Source organism: Cyclopterus lumpus, chromosome 4 (genome assembly GCF_009769545.1).
Source record: "Cyclopterus lumpus isolate fCycLum1 chromosome 4, fCycLum1.pri, whole genome shotgun sequence".
NCBI classification, from domain to species: domain Eukaryota; kingdom Metazoa; phylum Chordata; class Actinopteri; order Perciformes; family Cyclopteridae; genus Cyclopterus; species Cyclopterus lumpus.
The window spans coordinates 19,231,033-19,252,586 of record NC_046969.1 but is presented as its reverse complement, the minus strand read 5'-3'; the positions used below and the strand labels follow the sequence as shown (position 1 = coordinate 19,252,586).

The 21,554-nt window shown below is 40.9% G+C and overlaps 1 protein-coding gene across 1 annotated transcript in view; it reads right to left on the bottom strand.

The window, feature by feature from the left end:
• LOC117729286 (voltage-dependent R-type calcium channel subunit alpha-1E) overlaps positions 1-21,554 on the bottom strand; it is an 83,079-nt gene that overhangs the window by 30,677 nt on the left and 30,848 nt on the right. The window contains exons 4-7 of the mRNA XM_034530230.1: positions 18,003-18,108; positions 17,647-17,786; positions 2,463-2,566; positions 1,504-1,662 (exon numbers count right to left, since the gene is read on the bottom strand). Of these exons, the coding sequence (XP_034386121.1) occupies positions 1,504-1,662; positions 2,463-2,566; positions 17,647-17,786; positions 18,003-18,108 (509 nt within the window). The remainder of the gene's footprint in view (positions 1-1,503; positions 1,663-2,462; positions 2,567-17,646; positions 17,787-18,002; positions 18,109-21,554) is intronic.

The window sequence follows — 21,554 nt, the reverse complement described above, 5'->3', positions numbered from 1 at the left end:
TGTTCTCACGCCTCCTACTGCGCAGTTTAAACCCATCCGTGTACCCAGTGAGCAACGCTGCTCTTCATTATTGCTCTACAAATGAGAATTCTTAGCCTCAAAGATATCTTACTGGCCAGGCATCACAATGTGCAGGAAGAATGCATTGGAGTCAAAAGGGATAAAATAAACCTCTGAGAGGAGCAGCCTGTCAGAACAGGTGCGTGGCCATTCAGTGACAGCAAATACGCACTTCCCTTGTTATCTAACTGCCCAAACAGCTTCAGTGAGACAGGAGCAGCATGGAGGTTAATGACAGCTGTGAATGCACAATGAGCTATTGTAGAGCAGCGCATTCTTTTTAATTATACAGGACAACACTGACAGTTTGGTTTGATCAAGCCTGCAGGTGCAGCCTGGCGTGCCATTGTGCGTACGTGTGTGTGCATTTGTAATTATGACAACGGCGCTACCACCTGACGAGCTATGTACACAACACATAGACACACACATACAGTAGATACACACTCAATAACAACGACAACAACAACAGCATGAGCTCAGTCTCGACTCTTTGCCTTTTCTTTCTTTGATGCAGTTTGCTTCTCAATTCATCAATTTGTCTTTTATCTGTTCGCAATTATTAATTATTCACAACCATTTCAGGCCCTTTCTACGAATGGCTCTCTTTTGTTATATCTATGCCATCACTGTGTGTGTCAGAGTTATTGAAACAATTTAAATTAGATCTTGGCTTGAGATGAATACATATCTGAATAACAGTAATAACAAGATGTTACTTTTGGATAACAACACAAATAAGTATCCAGTGTGTATCTGAACTGGAACACTGAATTAGTACAAATACGTTATAACAAATGAACTTACTAGTTACTAACACACACTTCCTGTCTGTGTGAAATCCTAGATAGAAGGGTGTTGTAATTAATCAATGCAATGTTTCTGTCCCTTTAAGAAATAATTTGAGAACAGTCCATCATAACCTTCTTTTATTTGTGAACAAATAAAATAATTTTTTTTTTAGCTTTTCTGAATCTGTTCTTTTGATTTATAGAATATGATTTTATACAGCCAACACTGCCAGACAAATGAAATTTTCAGACAAAGGCTGTGACATGTGTAAATATATAAAATAATCATTCAACTAATAATATGGTACAACATTATAGTTGAACTTGCATACTTTTAAGTCAAAAACAAATGTTCTGAGGGGATATCTGTATCTATATCCTTTAGTGACTGTTAAATTCAGAATGTAATAAGGATCACTATTACTGGTCGATACACATGGCAACATGTGAATAAGGGGAGTAACTTTTTTTATTTTCCACTTTAAGTACTGAGCCCAGATGTACATATTGTGCACATCCTGTCCAGATATACATCCGCCCATGTAAGCATTACTATGCATATATTGCATGTAATGTGCAGCATGTACCTGTGGGCTATACGAATATATATCTATATTGATGTATACTGTATGTACAATGAGTGTGTCTGTACCCAGTAGTCCAGGCTGCGCCGTGCAGGTGTAGTGCAGTTTGCCGCTGTAAAACTCCAGGCCGATGATGGCGAACATGAGGATTGCAAAAAAGAGCAGCAGGCCGATCTGCAGCAGAGGAACCATGGCCTTCATTATCGACTTCAAGACTATCTGCAGACCTAGAAGTAGAGCACACAGTGAGGTCAAGTGAAAACAGATTTACAGCTATCACACATTTGATAGCTGTAAATCTATCTATCTATATACAGTGATTGAAAGAATATATATTTTCAAGCAGAGCTGAAATGCTTTTTCAATTCATTTATTCACATAAAATGGTCCATTAACTATTTTGATAATCTATTAATCATTCAAGTAATGTAAGTAAGCAATCACTGATTCCAGCTTCTGAGATGAATGTTTGCTTGTTGTCTTATTTTCTATGACGATAAATTGAATATCTTTGGATTTTTGACTGTTGCTCAGTCAAAACAAACTTGAAGATGTTGGCTGTGGTTCTGAGAAATTGTGATGGACATTTCCACACATTGATATTTGAGTAACCAAACCATCACTTTATTAATAACAAAGATAATCAGCAGATGAATCGATTGGTTAGTATAATATCTCACACTAATATTGCCCAGGAATTTAATGGAGGACTTCGGTGATTCATTAATTAATTCAACCTTTATTTATAAAGTGTATACTAATGGACGAATGGACCTTACTGAAAAAGGTTCACTCTCAAGTGCCACGCAGGCAGTTTCTAGTTTTCTTTCTTAAGAACTGCTTTCTGAGGTTCACAAACATTCAATTGGATTGGAGGTTTAAATTTTCTGAGGCGATATCTGAAAACCTGACAATATGCCGCCAAAACTGTCTCCATGGTCGAGATACACCAACGGGAGTGAGACAATGAGTTTTATTTTCTTGACTTTAGCAATAAAAGGATATTGATATGTAATGTGGTACTTACTCGGGATGCCTGAGACCAGTTTGAGGGGTCGCAGCACTCGCACCGCCCTCAGCGTCCTCAGGTCCACTGAGATGTTCATATGTGCCCCTGCAGCGGCCAGGATCCTGCAGAGGACAACACAAACCCACACAAACAGACACACACAGTCACAGAGCAGAGTTGTCACTGTCTTGCAGATGAACATGAAAGCTACAATTTTACGCTTTATAATCTGTCACGGAATGGCGCCAATAAGGGGACTCTCACTCTCACACACACACACACACACACACACACACACACACACACACACACACAGTAGGGCCATCACACACACATTGGAGGATGGCTGCAGAGCTTAGATACAGAGTGTGGGGTCCCCAGCACACAGAGAGAAAACAACAGGGATGTTTTTTGTGGCTTTTGGCTGTTTCGCTGTGTGTGGGAGGATGCAATGGCCTGTGACAACTGCTATTTAGAAGAAGAACACAGAAAGCAGCTCTGTCAAGGGAAGGCAAGACATTCTCAGACGAGAGACACATGAAGCTTGCGGATAAACATATGCGTGGACACACACACACACACACACACACACACACACACACACACACACACACTCACACACACAAATGTCACAGTCACACTGACCTCTTCTCTGCTACACAGTTTCAGTCCTACAAAAGTTTAATTTGGTGTCTTGTTTTCTCTCATCTATTCCCAGATGAAACAGAAAGACAGTGATTCCCCTCCACCCCCCTGCTTCCTCATTAGTCTGCCCTCCTGCTTCCCTTTTCTCTCTCCTCTCTGTACCCTCATATCCTGCTCTTTATCCCTAAACCTCTCTCCTCTCCACTACCTCTTCATCCACCTGTTTTTACAACCTCCTTCCCAATTATACTGGCACATTTGACTCTGTTTATCCATTTTCCACAGACCTGAACACACATTTATTTCCCCTTCACTTGGTTGCATACTGAGAGAAAAACAAATAGATGGATGAAAACACAAGTTAAAAATAAAGAAAGTCACTCAAGAACATCTCGAGGTAATTGATAGGCAGATTATATAAAGTGCAGCCTTTTAAACACATGATGCAGTAAAATGTTAAAACAACATATTTCTGTAATTTACTCTAAGATGATGGCATACTGGATATCACACATATAAAAACAGCCACACAGACCCAGTTGTGCTGTGACACAGGGGTGAAAATTAGTCCCGTCTACAGTGTGAGGAGGCACAGAGCGTCATCTGATTTAATTAACAGAAGAAAGACATGCAGAGGGAGTGTGAGAGGAAGAGAGAGAATGAGGTGAGAGAAAGTTTAAATATAGCTCACCATCATCCACACAAATACAGAAATAGATTATTCTCATGAGTTTCACACCTCTATCTAGCCCCTGTGGATGTTCTCCCCTTTTCCATTTCCACCCCTAACAAACTATTTCTTTGTACTTTTCTTCTTCCCTCCTTTTACCCCAATCGCTCCCTTTGCTGCCTCTTCCCCACCTCATTTCATCCCCCACTTCCTCCATATCTCAATCTTTCCTCAGACCATTAGTCAGTCCTGGCTGCTCTTTAGTTGTTATGGAGACGAAGGGATGGAGGGTCTAAAAATGGCTACCTCATTTAGTCCACTGTTATTCAGTGGATGTCCTGGTTCCCGCTTTTTAATAACGACCTTTTGCAGTTCAGAGGATTTCTGCTCTCAACGGCCAACTGGACTCATTCCGGTCATGTTAGCGCCATTTTAATTGTCTGCTTGTTTAAGCCAAGGAAGTGTGTATGCTTGCAAATAAGAAAGAGACATTACAGCTAGAAATAGTTTGCTGCTGGGCGTCAGTCTGAGCCTCTTTTGTGTCTGTGTCTTGAGCTGCAATCTGGAAGTCAGTATCACCGTCATGCCAATAGAACCGTATCAGCTACCGTTAAAGCAAAAACACGCTAGATATGAATTGTTTAGATTGCTTGGATGTAAAGATATTCTCTGTATGTGTTCATGTATGCGGAAAAAAAGAATTCATCTGTGTCCTGACACTGTTATGTGATGTTCCAGTATGACAACATGTTTATATGGGTTGTGTAAATAATGCATAAACTTTCCCAAAATTACAGCGAAGCACAAGTACATGTACACAGCCCCTGAGAGCTGTCCATGGTGCTGAAGAGGATGACAAATACCTTTTTTCATTAAACTTGGATTTGGTCTGTAAGCCAGCATGTATTGAACATATGTAAGGGTACATGAAATAAAAAGCTTAAATAAAACATCACACTCTGTGTGTGTGCAATACATTGCTCTTTTAAAATGTAATTCAGGTGGAATCTTACCAACACTGATCTAATGCAGGCTGCTGTGGTCCGGAACTGGACATACTATATCAAAGAATAATAATAACTACTTTACATATACACAGTCCAGGCAGAAATGAGAATTATTTAATGAATTTAGATAATAGCATTTCCAAAATGTCCAGTGACCTGCACTTCGCTCCAATCATCATTATGACAGCTATGCTTCACACTACTGCCGTCTGGACGTTGCACCCTCTATAAGGAAGGTGAAGGTTGGACACACAAACTGGCAGATGTAAATCAGCCACGGGAAGCACAACGCATTATTAGAAATATTATATATACAGTTTATTTCCACCCTGTAGTTTCCATTCTCCCTAATGTCGGACAATTAATCTGTTATTTATATTAGGTTGGGTATATTTTGTATGGTGATAAACACTTATTAAAAAAATATTACGTAAATTAAACTTATATTAAACACGTATATCATATTCATAGATAATTTAATTTGTTATCATGACTAAAACATTAAATGAAACCCAAACAAATGATAAAGACCTTCTATCTGTGTCAGGTTTTTAAACAATGTTTTACTTGTCGCTTTTTATTGGTGCATCAGAGGCGTTAATATGATAGTTTTAATATGAGTGTTAAATACATTTAAGAAGCAACCACTTTTATAATTCCCTACAGTTCTCACATCTCTCCAAGTTTCTCAATCTTTTGTTCCTCTGCCAACTAACCTCAATGGTTAAAATGTGAGCTTCAGTTTGGGCCTGATGGGGAAGAGAGCGTCTTGGATTGATTGAACCCCGGCAGTCACTTCATGAACACCCTAACTGATCCCAGAGACAACACACATCGGAAAGATGTCTGGTGCATCCTCAAAGTGAATCAAGTCATTTTTAGTCACCGGGAGATGTCGCGCAGAAGGACATCTTTGTTCACCCTGCACGTATCTGCAGGCGTTGTGTGAGACACACAGTGAACTGAGCTGATGCCCTGGTCAGAGTTGTCAGCCATGATAAGTGAGAAGCAATGACACACCGTGCAGAAGTGACAGCTTGCTGCTGCGTGACTAATCTGTTGTGACAACCGTCATGCTGTGATACTGATAACGTTGTGACTTATCCTCCACGTCACTGTCAAGCTGCTAACTAATATGATATGAGCACACCTGCCTGTTGCTGTGATATCAATTCCACAGCGTGCGCTATGAACGCCACTCGTTCTCAGCTGAGGGGTTACGGGATAATTGTGGTGCCTCACAAGATTCTGTTTATTACGAAAACCTTTTTCACTGTGATAGTTTTTATTGCTATTATCAATATCATCAATTACACCTGCACTTTTGTCAAAATGTTAAAATATCTGCTGTAAAAAAAAATATATTGTTCTCAGTTCTTGGACAGTTGACTTCTGGGAGGTTTTCCACTCAACAAAAAGCTAAATACCACACAGTATATAGTCATTAATGTGTTAATGTCAATGTGAACAATCCAGCAGCATGACTTGCAGTAGATTGTATCAGCATGAGCACTATGGAGAGACACACACACCATGAGTTGGTGAAGCTGAGCTGGATAAAAATGTGGAAATTAACTAATACAGTATAACACTGTGCAACTCAACAATCCTTTCTGCCTGATAATATCAAGATAACTTGACTTGTCCGTCCAAAATACAATATTATGCTCAAATGAACATTAAAAATCGAGACACTAGATTTAGAGATTTCTTTCCTAAAATAAAATGATCCGTTTTGACTCATTTTCAGCATCGATAACACACAATCAGACCTCTCATACACTCATGTGTTATGAAGACCTGTGATTCTGCAGGACCATGAATTCATATAACTCCTCTGGTGGCCCATAGTGCAGTGGGTGGTGTGTTCAACGGATTGTCTTGACAGAATAAGGAATTGTGTGGAGGAACTCCTACAGTGCTGCTCCGGTTGGTTTAGTTAATATAAGCCTCTCTGCCACCCACAGTGTGCTCTCTCATTTATACCTCCCCCCTCATCCTTTTTACTCTCTCTCTTTCTGAAACACACACACATGCACACACACACACACACACACACTGAACCCTTCTACATTCACACACAAGATATTCAAGTTGTTATGCAAGATCAAATGTTACTGCTCCTTCTATCGACAGCCTGAGATACTGGCCTGGCTTTATGTGAATCAGTTGAGTATCAGCCTGCATATTGGTTCATGTGTCAGTTAGGTAAATGTTTGCTCTTTGGCTAGAATGAATAATTTATTTGGGTAAATGATTTATTAGCCATCTGTTGGAAGAGAGAGAGAGGGAGAGGGGAGGGAAAAGGAGGTAGAGAGATAAAGACAGAGAGCGAGCGAGTGAGGGATGTTAATTCCGTATAGTGCAGAGAGAGACGAGTCGTTGGCGGTGGCACACCAACTCATTCTAGGGCTCAAAAGTTCACAAACAAAACCAATGAGAAAATTGTAAATGTTGCATAATATCATGATCACTGCCTACATACAGTATGTTTCCATTAAAAAGCCCTATCACAGGCCGGGCAAGAACATTGATGAATTACAGAGTTAAATATTTAGAAATACACATTGCAAAACAAATAAGTTGAAAGTAAAATGCCAAAATTCAATTTCATACGCCAGAGGTAGAAGACGTTTCTTGATCCTTCACAAAAGAAGTAGCAATAACACAATGCAGAAGAATAATGTAATTCCAAGCAAAAGTGGCCTGAATCTCTGGTTGGTCCCTTGTGGACAATGGAAGCCAAATGCAGCACATTGCTTGTTGACCCTCGCACTGGTACAGAAAAAACTCCCCCAAAAAGAAGCTTTAACGTGGTGAAAAAAGGTTGAAACCTGAGGGAGAGCAACAGAGAAGGGATCCCTGTCCCAGGATGGATACGAGTGAAATAGATGTTACAACACATACAATGCGTATGACAGAAATGAATCATACAATGAGAGAAGTCAGACTCCAGGGTCTTTAAAGAAAATCATACCATATTTCTGTTAAGTTTAGGGATTAAAACCCTTCTCGAGCACTGTCTGGCGCCGACGCTTGCACCCTGCGCCAGACAGTGAGTCCACTTTCCTTTTCTCCACAAACAAAAAGAAGGACACTGGTAAAAGAACAGACAGAAGGCCAGCCTGACACAGAAACGGTGTATTCTCTGCCATAAAAGCTCTCCCTGGATGTATGAGGAGTGCAAGGTTGGGTTCTGTCTGCAGCTGGACAGGAACGGCTTCAGGGAGCTAAAACAACCTCTAAAACGCCTCGATATTTACTAACAGCCTGTAACATGGACACTGAAAGCTCCAGGCAAAAACTGTTTGAGAAGATGTAAAATGGGTTAAATGTCATTATTTTAATGTCAAAAGGGATATACAAGTTCATTTAAAATGGTTTATAGAGAAATTAAAATACTTTTGTATACTTGCCAGATCTTTACTTTTGTATACTTGCCAGATTTGGAAAGATACATTTCTCCTTAAAAAAAGAGCAACAAAATTCACAAAAAGGACATTTTCTGACACAAAAAAGAGAGAACAAGAACCAGGCAGCATGTCACCATTACAGCTCAAGAAGGGTTTTAATATCTGTGTTGGTACCAGTTTGAACCAGAGACTCTTTCTTTCACTACATTGTGGAGTGATCTTGTAGTCATTTAAACTCTCATTTTATCCCACTGATATTTCAGCACACTGGATCATGGTGCACTGAACACTGGAGATATTTCAAACTACCTGCTGTCTTTTGAATTATCTCGGATTCACTTAACATCGCTGCCCTCTGGACACTCATCCATTTAATCTCACTGCTTGTCAGAAGCACTCGCTCCAATACATCCAAGGCCTGGAACCGAGTAAAGAGAGAAGATACGGGGTGCTAGCTGATGTCATAAAATGGCTAAAAACAATTTCTCCAAATTAGTTCTGCTTGGGATTCCCATATCTAAAGTGTAGAACGTTTCTCTTGCCAACAACACTGATAGTTGATTGTGACGCCTCTCAGAAGACATAAGTGTTTTATTTAGTTCAGCCCAAGAAACAAGTTATTATTTTTAAAGAAAAAAAAGAAAACAGAGAAAAAAGGTTTTGGCCGTGCTAGGGAGCCATAACTACACCAACTTGTGTAGTTAACTCACAAGTTGGTGTAGTTATGGCTCCCTAGCACAAATAAAGCTTTGTTTATACTCGCAATTGGCGCGTCAAAACCCTTCGTAGACGCCACGCGAGCTCCGAGCATGACCAGAGGCGTTTATACTCTAGGCGCTGCTTTATTCTCGAAAACGCTAAAGGTTGTACAAACAAAATTATCTGTGAAGAATCAGAAAGACAATGAGTGTAACCCATAGATACGCCCATAGACTGTAGGTGGAACCAACAAAAAACATAAACCAACCTCCACAATGACATGGGGGGATTATAATCATCTGTAAACTAATATATCATATTCATGGACTTATTCATTGCCTTTGTACAAGCCCTGCAAAGAAAAGGGAAATGTATTACACGCAATATAAAGAAAGGTAGGTTGAATATTCTGTAAACATTTTGATTTGGCTGCAAAATATATACTCAAATTAAGACTTTTAAGACCATCTGTTTTTAAAGCATTTGACAGCGAGTTGGCCTTCTTTGTATAATCCCTAGACATGTAAATGTGTTTTTATCAGTGAACTATTTGTGAATTCCAAAAATTCAGGGGTGCAAGTCCAAATGCCACCTACCGGCTGTGATTACATATTTTTCCCCGTAATATGTCTCCCGACCAATGTTGAAATCAAACCTACTCCCTTGATTGGCATATGGAAGACCACGTTTGACTTGTTCGAGGCTATAACGGATACCGCGGTTTCTTGGCACAGCTCAATCTCTAGTAATCCCACTTTATGTCACATACAGTATGTCGTTGTGAATCCAGTGAAGAGTGTGCATGTCAGCCCGTCTCCCTGGGAAGTGAACAACGTTTTTTACAACCCGGTGTGTAGAGTGCTGTCTTCTCTGTCTGTCTTTGAAAGAAGTAATTTCATTCTAAACTCCATCTGTAAATTGTGGGAAGACTCTGTTCCGAGTGTATTTAGTTCAGTCTTTGAACAAATCAGAGGGAACTCAACCAAAGGGTTGTCTGCCTGAAATTGGAGTTGTAAGCACCAATTGCCAGATCCTAATTGACAAATGTTTCTGTGAATTTCTGCTCAACCCCTTTTCTGTAACTTTCACTAGTAATTGAACTGAGTTCCTGTTAACAGCGGGACCGCTTTCATCTCCAGGTAGCACCTCATCTACTGATCAGATCCCAGACTAGACTGTATAAAGGCCCTTGACACAGTCTTTGTTTCCCGGCCCACTCAGCCAGCTCTTTATAATGGCGAGAAACATGGAGAGAGAGAGAGAGAGAGAGAGAGAGAGAGAGTCATATAGGGACACAGCGTGAGCTGGTGAGACTGTCAATTCCTATCATCATTATTCACTCACTTAATTCAGGATCACAGCTAAAACACCAATTTCACTCTGAGGATGTCATTTGAATGTCTTCGTCTTATTCACGTACATGTTCATGTTGAAAAGTGTTGCCAACGCTCTGCCTGTTCCTTTTTCTGTACATACACACACACACACACACACACACACACACACACACACACACACACACACACACACACACACACACAAGCAGGTGAATCAGCACATTCCCACGTCAGACTATAGGAAAAGACAAGTCTATCCTGGTCTGGTCTAATTGTAGAGACATTGACCAGAGAAGCCTCAGGACTGGAGCTAGTGACAGCCTAACCTGGGGCGGGGTCCTTCGTCACCACGGTAACAGCTCAGAGGGACATATCCACATCACGCTGTGTCTGAACTCATCAATCGATAAGACAACAGATGGGAATCATGAGCTGAGACGACAGGTCTATCTGTGTATCTGTGTGTGTGTGTGTGGTTAGTATCTGTGCGTGCGTGTGTGTGTGTGTGTGTGACAGATGAACAGCTGTATGACCAAACAGTCCGACGATGCTTTTGGCTAAAAGACATGCAGTCGTATAGCACATGGAGCTGAAGAGAGGATTAAGACACTTTCCGGTGTCCTCTTGGCCTATGCATTTGCAATATCTCTGATTTGAGTCCAGCTGGGGACCTATGTTGCATATCATCTCTCTCTCCTCTTATTACCTGTCTTCACTACACTAAATACGAAATAATAACATGCCAAAAAAATATGCATTTTTAATAGGATTTTGGAAATGGAAATATTGTCTCATGGTCCGCAAGTTTAGTATGTTTAACAACCAGTAAACGTTCCATTTTCTGCCTATTTTCCAACTAAAATGCAGTGCAATGAGAAGACAATTAACTATTGAGACCGTTGAGACGTGTTCAGACTCAGTATCAGCCTTACAAAATCAATGTCTTGAGATTCAATTTCCAAAAGAAAAAGAGCAATCTTAACTTAGAAGGAATGTCTGTGTTCCTAAAAACAACCCGTTGGACACCAGAAGTGGGAAAAGGAAAATGCTTATGCTCTTTTGTTCCCAATCTCTTCATCTTTACTCTCATGAACTCCCTCTGAGCTAACTCCATCTCTCCTCCACTCTCTCCCATCCCCCTCTAAGTGTCTGGCACATAGTGGTGATACAACCCTTCGGTGGGCGTCGCCCCCTGCCAACGGTTGCCAGTCTAATGGAGGGCTTGCCAGCGAATGAGACTGCCAAAGTGCCAATTAGTACATACGATTACACATTTGCTCCAGCTCTATCTCTTCTCTCATGTCTTTTCTTTACTTTGTTTCTCTCCTGTTACGTGTTCCTGGTTTCAGCCTCCTCTTTTCTCTGACTTCCCTTCACAACTTGCCATGTAGCAGCAGTCACAGACCGGTGAAGCGTGCGTGATTCCCCGAGAAAACCTGCAGCCCCGCTATTTGAATTGCAGTTCCAACAGTCCTCAGCTGCAAGATAACAGCCTTTAAGGAAACAGCAAGGGCAATCTGTTTTTCATATGTCCCTCCCACTCACTGTGTGTGTGATACAGACCATCTTGAAACACCAAGGCAGCTTTCTGTAGTAGTCATGGCCTCAAGCGTCGACACGTTAGGAAATGGTTCCATAATTACACGTCCAAACACAATTTTGAGTGAGTCAGGGGTATCCACTGTGGAAAGGCTCACAGTGAGAGCGTATTCGGCCCCCCCAAAGGAGAACATTCTCCAGAAATTAGAGTTTCTGCCTCTATGACTCAAGCATATAAACCTTTAATAAAAGTCCGCTCAGTGCAGTCATGCGAGTTGAATCAACACCTCTATGACAATGTCAACAACACTGAACATTGTAAGCTTCACAGATGATGGGTTTTACTGCAGGGAAATAGAATTGAAGGAATGAGTAATGAACAGGTAATCGGTGTAGTTGGCAAGTCTGAGCCTGTTTGACTACTTGCTGTTCATCAAGCCTGAAGGGACACGTTGCACCTGTGGATGTACCCAGAATCCCTCTGTGTTTGGGGCCCCACCAGGTAAATAATCACCGGTGGCCCCTGAACATTATTTTAATGACATCCAGAACGTTTCACGGTTTCCTGGGTTTCTGCGCACTTAACCCCACAAGGGTTGATAAAGAACTGGAAATATATTTTATAACACAGTGACTGGCAAATAAAGAACGGATTGCAGAAGCTGATAGCACCATGAATTGCCTTCTCTTGCAACCTCTATCTGCACCGCCTCAAGGTCCAATTCACAAAATATATTGTTTTTGCACAAAAAAGCACAAGAGCACCAAGACGCCTGAAGTTTCTTGACATTATCTTTGACAATATATGTTTTTATATGCTTTAGTTCTGCAGTTTATTTGACTCTTAGTTAACACTTTATAATAACTACACGCTACTTAGCATTAGTTAAGTAGGAGTAAACACTTAAGTCATCATTTATAAAGCATTGTTCCAACATGAACACTCATTAGTATGCAATTCATAAACACAGTTATAAATGTTTTATTCTTGATTAATAAGCTTGACTATTATGCATTTCATGATTGGGTTTTCATACTTTATAAATGATGTATTCCCCATTTGTAAATTAAGTAATATATATTACAAACCAACTATTAAGGACATATAGATGATTAATGAGATAATGTATGTAGTGTTAGTAAATGATTATAAAAAAACGATTTCAATGTAAATTATTCATGTATTTATTTATACATGTAATGATTTAGATATGCACTAATGGTTAGGGACTATGTTAACATGGGCTTTATGAACGTGTTTTAATACTGCAATTCATGATTAATTCAAGTAGTCACTAGTCGTTACTTAAGTATTTTGTGTGACCTCACTAAAGTGAGGACTAGTTATGCCTTACAAAGCATTTAGAAATGACACACAAAACTCCGAACTAGGTCGAAAGGGAGCGTGGAACCGGGCCAGAAAGAATGCCGGCCAGGTGATGGGAGTCGATGCCCGTCAGTGGCACGATTATTGAGTATGTTTCTTAGTTTGCTGACACGTACACATTATTGATTATGAGTATCTAGCTAGCTAGCCAGCGAGCAAGCTAGTCACTAACTAGAGGTCCTGAGACAGGCACGCACCACCGGGTCACCTCACTTGTAGCTAAGTAGACCAATCCAGGTGATAGCTGGATACTCATAATCAATAATGTGAATGTGCCAGCAAACTAAGAAACATACTTATTATAAAGTGTTACTGACTCTTATTGTCATTCTGGTGGTCTTTTTATTTAAACGATTGTTGCTTCTATCTACTGTTTATAGCACTATGTATTGAATATCTGTCCATTCTGGGAGAGGGAAACCTCTGTCACTCTTCCTAAGTTTTTGTCTTTTTCACCCATTAAATATTTTTGGAGTTTTTCATTATTTGTTTCAATCAAGGATGACACAGTGTAAGGATAGACACTGATGTTGTGTAGATTGTAAAACCCTTTGGGAAAATGTTGTGATTCTGCACTATATGAATAAAATTGAGTCAGGGTGCCCCATGGCCTGTAGGGCTTAGCACACCAACCATGGACCACAACGTCCCTGATTTGATTCATAAGATAGGCAAGAAAATGCCCCAAAAATATGTTAAATGAATAACATTTGTTTATACTGTGCATCATGCTTAGGATGTTACATGTTTGCATGCATACTGCATGTGTGAGGAGGGGGTTTGGAGAGTCTGCATCTGTATTTGTAGCACAGTCTGTGACCCCTCCGGTCTGCAGAGGCCTCCTAATTACTAACTGATAGACAGCACTGTGACTCATCTAAAATTATCAGCAGTTCTCATAATCTTCATCCATCCATCCATCCATCCATTATCACCCGCTTATCCGGGGTCGGGTCGCGGTGGCAGCAGGTTCAGCAGGCCGACCCAGGCTTCCCTCTCACCCGCAGCACTTTCCAGCTCATTCTGGGGGATCCCGAGGCGTTCCAAGGCCAGCCGGGAGATATAATCCCTCCAGCGTGTCCTCGGTCTTCCCCGGGGCCTCCTACCAGTTGGACGTGCCCGGAAAACCTCTAATGGGAGGCGTCCAGGAGGCATCCTAACTAGATGCCCGAACCACCTCAGCTGACTCCTTTCGACACGAAGGAGCAGCGACTCGACTCCAAGCTCCCCCCTGATGTCCGAGCTCCTTACCCTATCTCTAAGGCTGAGCCCGGCCACCCTACGGAGGAAGCTCATTTCGGCCGCTTGTATCCGAGATCTCGTTCTTTCGGTCACGACCCAGAGTTCGTGACCATAGGTGAGGGTTGGAACGTAGACCGACCAGTAAATGGAGAGCTTTGCCTTCCGGCTCAGCTCCCTCTTCACTAAGACGGACCGGTACAGCGCCTGTTTTACTGCTGCAGCCGCACCGATCCGCCTATCGATCTCCCGCTCCACCTTACCCTCACTCGTGAACAAGACCCCGAGATACTTGAACTCCTTCGCTTGGGGTAGGCAGTTTGCCCCCACTGCATAATCTTCATTCACTCTCTAATAAGATTGCAAACCTTGAGTGACGGCCTGCAGGTGAGTGAATGTGTCCATGTGCGTGTGTGTGTTGGATAGTCTGTGTGTGTTAAAGAGAAAGAGGGAGGGAAGGAGAGCGAGAACATTTTCATTAATTTGTCTTTTCTGTCGTCAGAATGATAATTTCGAGGGGGATCTATCTGCAGCTCACTTCATCATGCTGAATATTAATAAAAAGAGAGCTGGAAGGCTATTCCATCCAGGTCAAGCATGTCTCCTCCTTAAATCACAATCAGTAGCTTAGATTAAACCTACAAAAAAAAAAAAGCCTTCATTTTACTGCTATGTGAACATGTTGAGCTTGTGTTTGAAAAAGGAGTATTTTCCTTTTGGAAACTGTTTTGGGAAATATTAGCAATGCATTGGATTGCATTAATTTGGACGTTTCAAATTACTTTAGCCTCGCCACACACTGACCTCGGTACCCGGAGAAGCCCACACATCAATACCTACTTCCTGATCGATACACAACACTAACGGAAAGGTGATGTGTGATTGCAGGATCTGTCACCCTTGGACAAGCCTTGGTGTATTCTTCTCTGAACCCATTCAGGCAGGTGAGATTAAAACAAGCCATTAGGATGTGTCTGTCTCACTGTGTTTTAATTAAGCTTCTAATTGTGGTCGTTTAGTCACATGCCACGAGGTTGGGTGACCTCAACTGCTTTATCACATCAACTGATCAACAGGCGAGGGGGACAGGAGGCGCTCTGGCCATATCCTCTCCTACCGTCTTCCACAACACTTCTTCTTTATGTCATCCCTCTCTCTTTCTCTCCTCTCCTCCTCCTTCCTCCTCCAACGTCGCACCCTTTCTCTCTCCAACAGCAGGTGGAGTATCGTTAAGAAGCCAGAGCTCGGCTCATCAATTATTTAACACCCATAATCATGTAGAATTCTCTAAGAACCCTGTCTTCCATTGTACTTCTGCACTGTGAATTGATTAATATTTAATTTCTGTGTGTGTGTTTGTGTGTGTGTGTGTGTGTGTGTGTGTGTGTGTGAGAGTGTGTGTGTGTGTGATTGCATGTGTGCGTGAGAGATGTTAATCTGCATTTCCTCTTTTTGCTATGACGGTGAGGCACCTTTCTGGTAACTGCTGTAAAATGCCCTTTACGTAACACCTTTCCCCCACAGAACAGACTAATGTAGACATAAGCCCCCCAGGGCATTTAGGGCCTTTAACTACCATGTTATTGATGTACTCTAAGGACAGAGTGAGGTGATGGTTTCAAAGTGTTCACCACTTCACAACAGGACACGGCCTCTTGGAGTATGACTTCAGCTGGTTGTTAATCCAACAAGGTGCACAGCGAACAGATTGTAGTGAAGGAGACCTTTTTCCAAAAATACCTGCCTATTAGTAACCTAGTTCACGAAATGTACTGCTTAAATACATGTGACTTTCTACAATTAACCAAGAAATGTAGTGCCCCTAGGATGTAAACTACTCTTAATGGATCTGTAAATACTTTAAAGAGTCTTTAGCACTTTAGTTTGCTACTGATTATACAATAAACTATTGTTTATTTTGGACAGAGCAAGACTTTAGTTGGACTAGTCCAACTAAAGGTACATTTTCAAGTACCTTTGATTTATTAAATGACATAGATAAAGTAAATTAAAAAGGTAAAACTTCAACACTGAATGAGGTATCCGAACATGGTGACCCATTTATATATCGATAAGAACTGTCCGTCGAGTGCATATAACTAATTAAAAGAGAGTATGATGTCATTTAAAAACATTTTTCATTTCAATGACTTGAGAGTTGTGAATTTACAGTCGTGCCACTATTCCCATACAGCCCATAGAAATCTTTATGAATATGTAATCTGAAATCAAACCCTGACCCTCAACTGGTCCTTCTCTAACAGGAAATGAAGAGCAGACTGTAAACACCTGAAGTGGTCAAACAAGGACAATAATTTAGGGTACACTGATGCCATTTATGGAGACATGGAGATTAACTATGGTGTGTTTTGAAAATAATCTCATCCAAATGCAAGAAAAGGCTCCCAAAGACAGGAGTTAATGTGTATAATGTGATGTATGACATATAGCAGATGAGACTTGGAAAACTTAGCATAACATTTTTTACAAAGAACAAGAACATTTTGTCGTCAAGGTGAAACCCAGTTATTAAAAAGCTAATTTATGATATAATTAAAACTCATAATCCGATTCACCAACACCAAACGTGTAATTTTGCAATGGGAAATGAGATCATAACTCCCTACACCAACTCCTTGTGTTACTTTTCTTCACAGGCCTTGGATCCCTTTTAATTTGGCAGCATTGAAATTAAAATAAAAAGACCAAATATCAAGTGAGTCGGTATTCATATTCATTTAAGACCAACAAGCAACAAAGAAAGTGTTTGTCAAACTTGAGCAACCAAACCAGCTAAAATAACTGGCAACCATAACCCCTTATTCTACCAACGGGGGTCCACAGACTCCAGAGGTATACTTGATATTTTACAGGTACTTTATTCTCTCACCCAATTATTCATGATTCATTTCAATAGATTTGAATTTCTGAATCGAAAAGATACCAATGTATTGGGGTCTGAGGACCTCAGTAAAAAGTACCCAATTTGGCATGTGCAGTTTTAATAGATGGACATACTAATTGAGTTCATGTTTGCCATGGCTCCTGATTTAAAGTATTGCACACTGGTGGCAGGAGCACCTTTTTTGTTTTCTTTGATAAAACCATAATAATCTGTTTTTTTCTTCAGATGACAATAATTACATTTTGAGAAGAAATACATTTTGCTGTGGTCGTTGTTTCTTGCTGTATTTTATTCTTGGCGGGCTATATGATATGATAACTAACACACACACACACACAAACACTCAACCTGTTTGACTCACCCACTGAGGACCACAATGAAGTCCATGACGTTCCATCCATTCCTGAGGTAGGACCCTTTATGGAATACAAAGCCCAGGGCGATGATCTTGATCCCAGCCTCCAAACAGAACATCCCAATGAAGTATGGCTCCGTCTTCTCCTGTAAGAGCAAAGCAGCTAATCAGAGGGATAATTAGCTTACACTTAACTGGAATGGAAGCACTGTGCATGGAGGTGTCATGTTTGGGTTTTCGTGGGGATCTACAGGCTCCATCAGAGGCCGTTTAGACTCATCTTTTGACAGAAGAGTGGGAAGAGTGGGAAGTGTGGGAAGTGTGGTCGTGCGTGCAGAAGTTTCAATGCGTTAATAACTCACGAGTCTCTTCGACATGGGGGTTTTGTCCTCTCCAGGAAGGTGCTGCTCCAGAGCCAAGACGATGCAGTTGGCGATGATGGTGGTGAGGATCATGTACTCAAATGGAGTGGAAGGACGAAGTTAAGGAACTTTTGACCGACCTAATGTTGAGTGCCTGGTAAAATATGTTCATTTGAAAGGACAAGGCTGGTGATGTTCTATGTGTGTGTCATTGGCAACTAATTCCTTTTAAAGAACCAAACCAAACATGTTAGACTGTGGCTCTCAGACCATGACGTTCAAGGGAATCTTTTAAAATCAGGTCATCAATGGACATTTACAACATGGAGAAGATAACAGCATCTGTCAACTCCAATCTGGAACAGTTTGTGGCATATTGGGAAAAATGGGTTACATACGTAACACCTCATAGACCTGATTTTATTTTCATAAATCAATGAATGTACAATAGAGAATAGATCACTCCCTATTATACATTGTTTTATTTTAGTTTTTTGTTTAATTCTGTCTCTTTTTTGTTGTTAATCCTAAATTTTTACACTTCTTGCTCTAAATATGTATAACTAAAATGAGTAGAATCTGTAAATGTCTAATTGATGCCTACTTCCAATAAAAAAATAAAATAAAAAATAAAATCAGGTCATGAACATATACTTTTATTTTACAAAAGGTTTGGTAATTTCCTAAAACAACCAGACACTGTAGCTTTTAGCAAACATTGCTCATTTGCACATTTGCACATTTGTTCTGGACTATTTCAAGCCACAGATCTGATGCACTAGTGAGTATTTCCGGCAACAGAATGGGATCAACTCAAAATAAACTATACAGTGCCCATGTTCATGGTAATGAAGGAACATGGTTTGCCTAGTGCAACAGTGGAGCTTACTTTAACAGGTTTTGAGCCGCATTGGAAGTTTAAACACAGAGGAATAAGCATTGGATACACAAACAAACACTTGTTAGTGACAACAGTTCATTGTTGGTTTTGGTCTTTTCATAGAATATTTTGACATTAAGAAATATAAAGTACATTTCCAGCCTCATCCTTTAAGTAATGGATTATTTACAGAAAAAAATAGCGTCAAAGACAAAAGTGAGGTGGTCTATTCACCCAAGCACAAGAGAAGTTCAGGAAATGTACATAGTGTAATAAATGACACTACAAGTCTTTCTATGATATTTATACACAGTCTGGAAAGTATATGCTCTTAGAATAGAGAGAACAGATTAGTATCCACATACTAAATCACAGAAGAATAAGTAAATAATAATTTAGTTAAATGAAAATTACAATGTCATGTAAGCATTGATAGTCAGGCGAACATTGATTCCCCTGTATGAAACGAAACAGAATTAACCTGCATGTTATGAGTCTCGGGGCCGTAGACACAACCAGACGCACGCTAAACATTATGTGAGGTCAGCTGCAGCAGACATTGACACACACACACACACACACACAGAGGGCTTATCGAGGAGGGATGATCAGGTGGGCCTTAAACGTGATCCCATAAACAGGGTCACTGACTACAAGCTTCAGTGCCTGCTCTATGGGACCTGTGTTGGTTGTCAGTTCAACACCAGCCACTTTGGGGTTGAGCTAAGCCAGCAATGTGTTCTTTATCTAATGTTCTGCGTGGGCAGTCCCCATTCTGCTGGTTATGTGCAGAAGAGGTAGGAAGGAAGGGAGCTTAAAGCTGCAGAGTGGAGACAGGGAGGGAGAGCGGAAGTAAGAAGGAGGCAACGATAACAGAGGGATGCAACCGGAGAAAGTGATAAGGGGGATGACGAGAGATCAGTGGTAGGGAAGACGATGGCTATTTAGAGTGTCAGAAGCTTGCTAAACCGGTGGGTGAGGAGGAGGCAATGGGACCAAATAAGACTGACACCGGACATATTGATGCTGCACTAGCAGCTGCAGCCAGCAGGGTTAGTCAGGGATATGTGAGCTAAATAAACAAATATAATCTTACTCCCACCAGCCCGAAGGGATTCTAACTTAAAACTAGACTGAGCCACAGATTTGACTCTGTGATTGGAAGTTGATCACAGAGCCTTTGGACAAACGAAACCACAGCAGCCATCAGCCATGAAAACATGATGAGCGTGAGAACCAATAGCAAAAAGTGTTTTCACTGCATAATAACTGTCTCGGGCCGAGGGGTTGTTTTTTTCGAGAAGTAAAATATTTCTTTTGAGTCACCCTCCGACAATAACGAGCATCGCTCACCACGCCCTGCATTCCCTCAAACACATACAACACAAACAGCAGGAGGGGGAACGCGAGACGGAGGAAAGAGAGAGGAAAGAAAAGGGAGGAAAGAGATCAAATTAAAGAAGAAAGACAGAGGTATCCAAGGCAACAGGGTTCTCTTCCAGTCAAAAGTCAATCCTACAAGACGGTTACTGGGCACCTGAACTATCTCTGGTTACACATCCACACACACACACACACACACACACACACACACACACACATGCTGAGGCTACATGGTTATGCTGTATATCAGGATAATTTTCACCACTACATGGCAGACGTTGAAGAGCTACAACAGGTTAGTATCAGTCATATAAAAGACTTTATCAATATTGTCAAAGAAACATTTTCTTGACTTTGTACAATATTTCAAAGTGGGGTCATTACTTAAATAATATTACAAGTGATACATTAATATATATTTCAAGAAAGAAATACACTTCTCCTTGTTCTGCCTATGAGTACATGAACTAAAAAGCACCTTAAACCTGCTATAACTTGTGTTGTGACCATTTTGGGGTAAGCAGGAAACATGCATCTTTTACACATCCAGCAGATAAAAAGCAACATTTATTTGAAGTTGTGTTTCTGGCAACCTCACAAATTAAAGTCAAACAATCAATCTCATTTCAGCTCTCATTTTCATTTTTCTGTCTCTGCCAACTCCTCCACCAAATTGGCTTTTTAGTTATTTAGTTGAGAGGAGATTACATCTTTAGCTGCTGAATGCTCCACTATATTTACCAGCTGCTAGCTTGGTCTGCCCACTGTATGGCGGTGGACAGACAGGCTGCGTTCTGATCGCCTCATTCCCTGAGAAGTGGGCTGCACAGGGTATTCAGCCATGAAAAGTAAGATTACAGACCATAGAAAGCAAACATGCTCAGTTCAAAAGGAACTGGGAACTGCATACGGAAGAAATTAATAAAGGGCCTTCACTTTGCGGCGAGTTGACAAGCAAGATTATACATCATGCGCCTCGCTGCAGCGCTGGCATAGGGCCATGTTAGCCTAACCAATAATGAAGTTACGGCTCTGTGTAACTTCACTACTACAACAAATAGTAACGTTGGTAGTCAGTGATGATATTAGCTGCTGTACAGCACTCATGACACAGCCAACGATGCAATGGAAGCGTTGAAAGTTAATCAAAACAGCAAAGAGGAAAACCAAATCAATGAACTGAAAAAGATGCTAAAGAGTTCCGTGGAGCTGGATTGCAGAGTCGGTGACTGGATTCCCTGACTCCAGACGTTTCAATAAATTCTCTCTATGTAATGTGGTAAAATTCA